Below are 2,125 nucleotides of genomic sequence, written 5' to 3' on the forward strand. Positions count from 1 at the left end.
TAGTAAACTCAGCAGAGCTCTAAGTGTTTTTCAGAGAGGGATTATTACATTTATTTATCTGGTTAGTTACTTAAAGGTGTGTATGGGGGGAGGTGTTGGGGGATGGGGAGCTGGCTGATTGCAGAGGTGAGAGGACAAAGAGCGGGAGATGAGCAGTGCTTCTTTCCCCATCCGGGTCCCTGGAATCAAACTCAGGTCCTCGGGCTTGATGTCAAGCGTCTTTACTCACCGAGCCATCTTTCTCCCCAAATGAAGGGCTGTTGTCCATGGGTGGACTGAAATCTCCATCCTTTTTGTTAACATTCAAATGCAATAACCTCATGCACTGCATTGTCTTTTAAATCTTTTTTTTACATTTTTTATATTTATTGAGCTCTACATTTTTCTCTGCTCCCCTCTCTGCCTTTCCCCTACTCCCTTCACCCCTTCCCCCAAATCCCCATGCTCCTAATTGGCTCATGAGATTTTGTCTTTTTCTACTTTCTACTTCCCATGTAGATTAGATCTATGTAAGTCTCTCTTAGTGTCCACATTGTTGTCTAAATTCTCTGGGACTGTGGTTTGTAGGCTGGCTTTCTTTGCTTTATGTTTAAAAACCCACCTATGAGTGAGTACATGTAATAATTGTCTTTCTGTGTATGGGTTATGTCAGTCGAAATAATGTTTTCCAGCTCCATCCATCTTCCTGCAAAATTCAAGCTGTCATTATTTTTTCTGCTGTGTAGTACTCCATTGTGTATGCAGTCCTCACAACGAAGAGGTGGACCTGCTGCATTTTGGTGGCTCTTTTACCAAGCTGCTAGTACTACAGCAACAAATAACAAACAAGGCCTCACGGCTTCTGGCTGATCCGGGCACCTTCAAGGGCACAGATGTGAATTGCCATCATTCTCGGTCTTGGCTGCAGTTCCGTAACTCACTCCAAGAAGTAGGTGATGACAGCAGCTAGCCCACACGTGAGATTCCCTTTATCCCTGGAGGCTCTTATTTAGGACCCTGTTCTTGTGAACACACGCGGGGCACAGTATGTAGTCCTCCAGGTGTGGGGGCAGAAAGGTGCAGGCTGCCAGCAGGAAGAGGGCAATCACTTTCCCCTTCTTCTCAGGTACCCAGGCTTGTCCAGCGTGGAACTGCAGCTGAACCCAACCTCTTGAGTCTGCTGGAGGGCTTCTCCCGTGGACCACACACCACAGTTCCTCGTAGGTCTCGGGTGTTGTAATGGACTGCAGGGCCTCGTTCTTGTTAGCGTTGTCTGCAGTTCTGGACCAAGATGCCAACACTGCCTCAGAGGCAGTTGTGGTCACAGAGGTCGTGCTGACTTCTTCATAGAGGACAGGAGGCTCAGTAAGGGCGGGCATCTGTTCCTTGGGTACAGGGACCATTTCAAGAGGAACCATCACCTGAGGACAAGACTCTTCTCTCGCTTCCGTCTCCGTCTTCATTTTTTTCTGACGTGTCTTCAACCTGGCCTCTTTAGGTGTGTCAGGAATGTTCTCTAATTCAGGCATTTGTTTGGGGAAAGAACTTGCAAGGAGTCGTTTGTAAGTCTCTAATTTCTGGTCTTTGCTGCTCAGCTTCTGCTTCTTGCACCATTCCCACAAAATGTCTTGGTGTATCAGGTTCACTGGGGACAGATAATCCGGTAGAGGAGGAACTGGTATTTTCCTAGGAGTGGGTTTTGGAGTCTCAGTATCTCCTGCTTTCTTGTTTGATTTACAATTGTCCTCTTTTGCTGTCTTGGTCTTTTTTTTCTTCGCAGGGGGCCTTGCAAAGGATGTGCTCGGTTGACTAGACATCAGGCAGTCCACTTCTCTTGGCTCTCTTGTGCTGCTCAACTCCTTGTTTCTAGTATCCTCCATCTTCGAACTAGATGAAACCGCCGAAAGAAAATTCTTCCAGCTTCCAAATGACCTCTGGCCTCAGGTAGCTTTTTCGTCTTTTAAACCTCAAATGTTTGTTATCTTGAGTGTGTTACTCTGTGTCCTGTCCTGATGGGATACTATTCAGGGAAATCTGGTAATCCTAGGGTACCATGGTACCACCCTGTGTTGCACATTTTCATTTGGTGTGAGTCAACATTTAGATATTTGGGGAAGCAGAGAAGCAAATAATGTCACTAACCTGT

General features: G+C 46.4%; 1 protein-coding gene across 1 annotated transcript; it reads right to left on the bottom strand.

The window, feature by feature from the left end:
- Nucleotides 1–968: 968 nt before the first annotated feature.
- Nucleotides 969–1,859, bottom strand: LOC119822172 (developmental pluripotency-associated protein 4-like). The gene has a single exon (XM_038341145.1). It carries the CDS (start codon nucleotides 1,857–1,859, stop codon nucleotides 969–971), a length of 891 nt encoding a protein of 296 aa, XP_038197073.1.
- Nucleotides 1,860–2,125: the final 266 nt, after the last annotated feature.

Source organism: Arvicola amphibius, chromosome 9, assembly GCF_903992535.2.
Source record: "Arvicola amphibius chromosome 9, mArvAmp1.2, whole genome shotgun sequence".
NCBI classification, from domain to species: domain Eukaryota; kingdom Metazoa; phylum Chordata; class Mammalia; order Rodentia; family Cricetidae; genus Arvicola; species Arvicola amphibius.

What these genes read in the sequence shown, in the direction of transcription:
- LOC119822172 (XM_038341145.1), bottom strand. Translation starts at nt 1,859, where the DNA reads ATGGAGGATACTAGAAACAAGGAGTTGAGCAGCACAAGAGAGCCAAGA.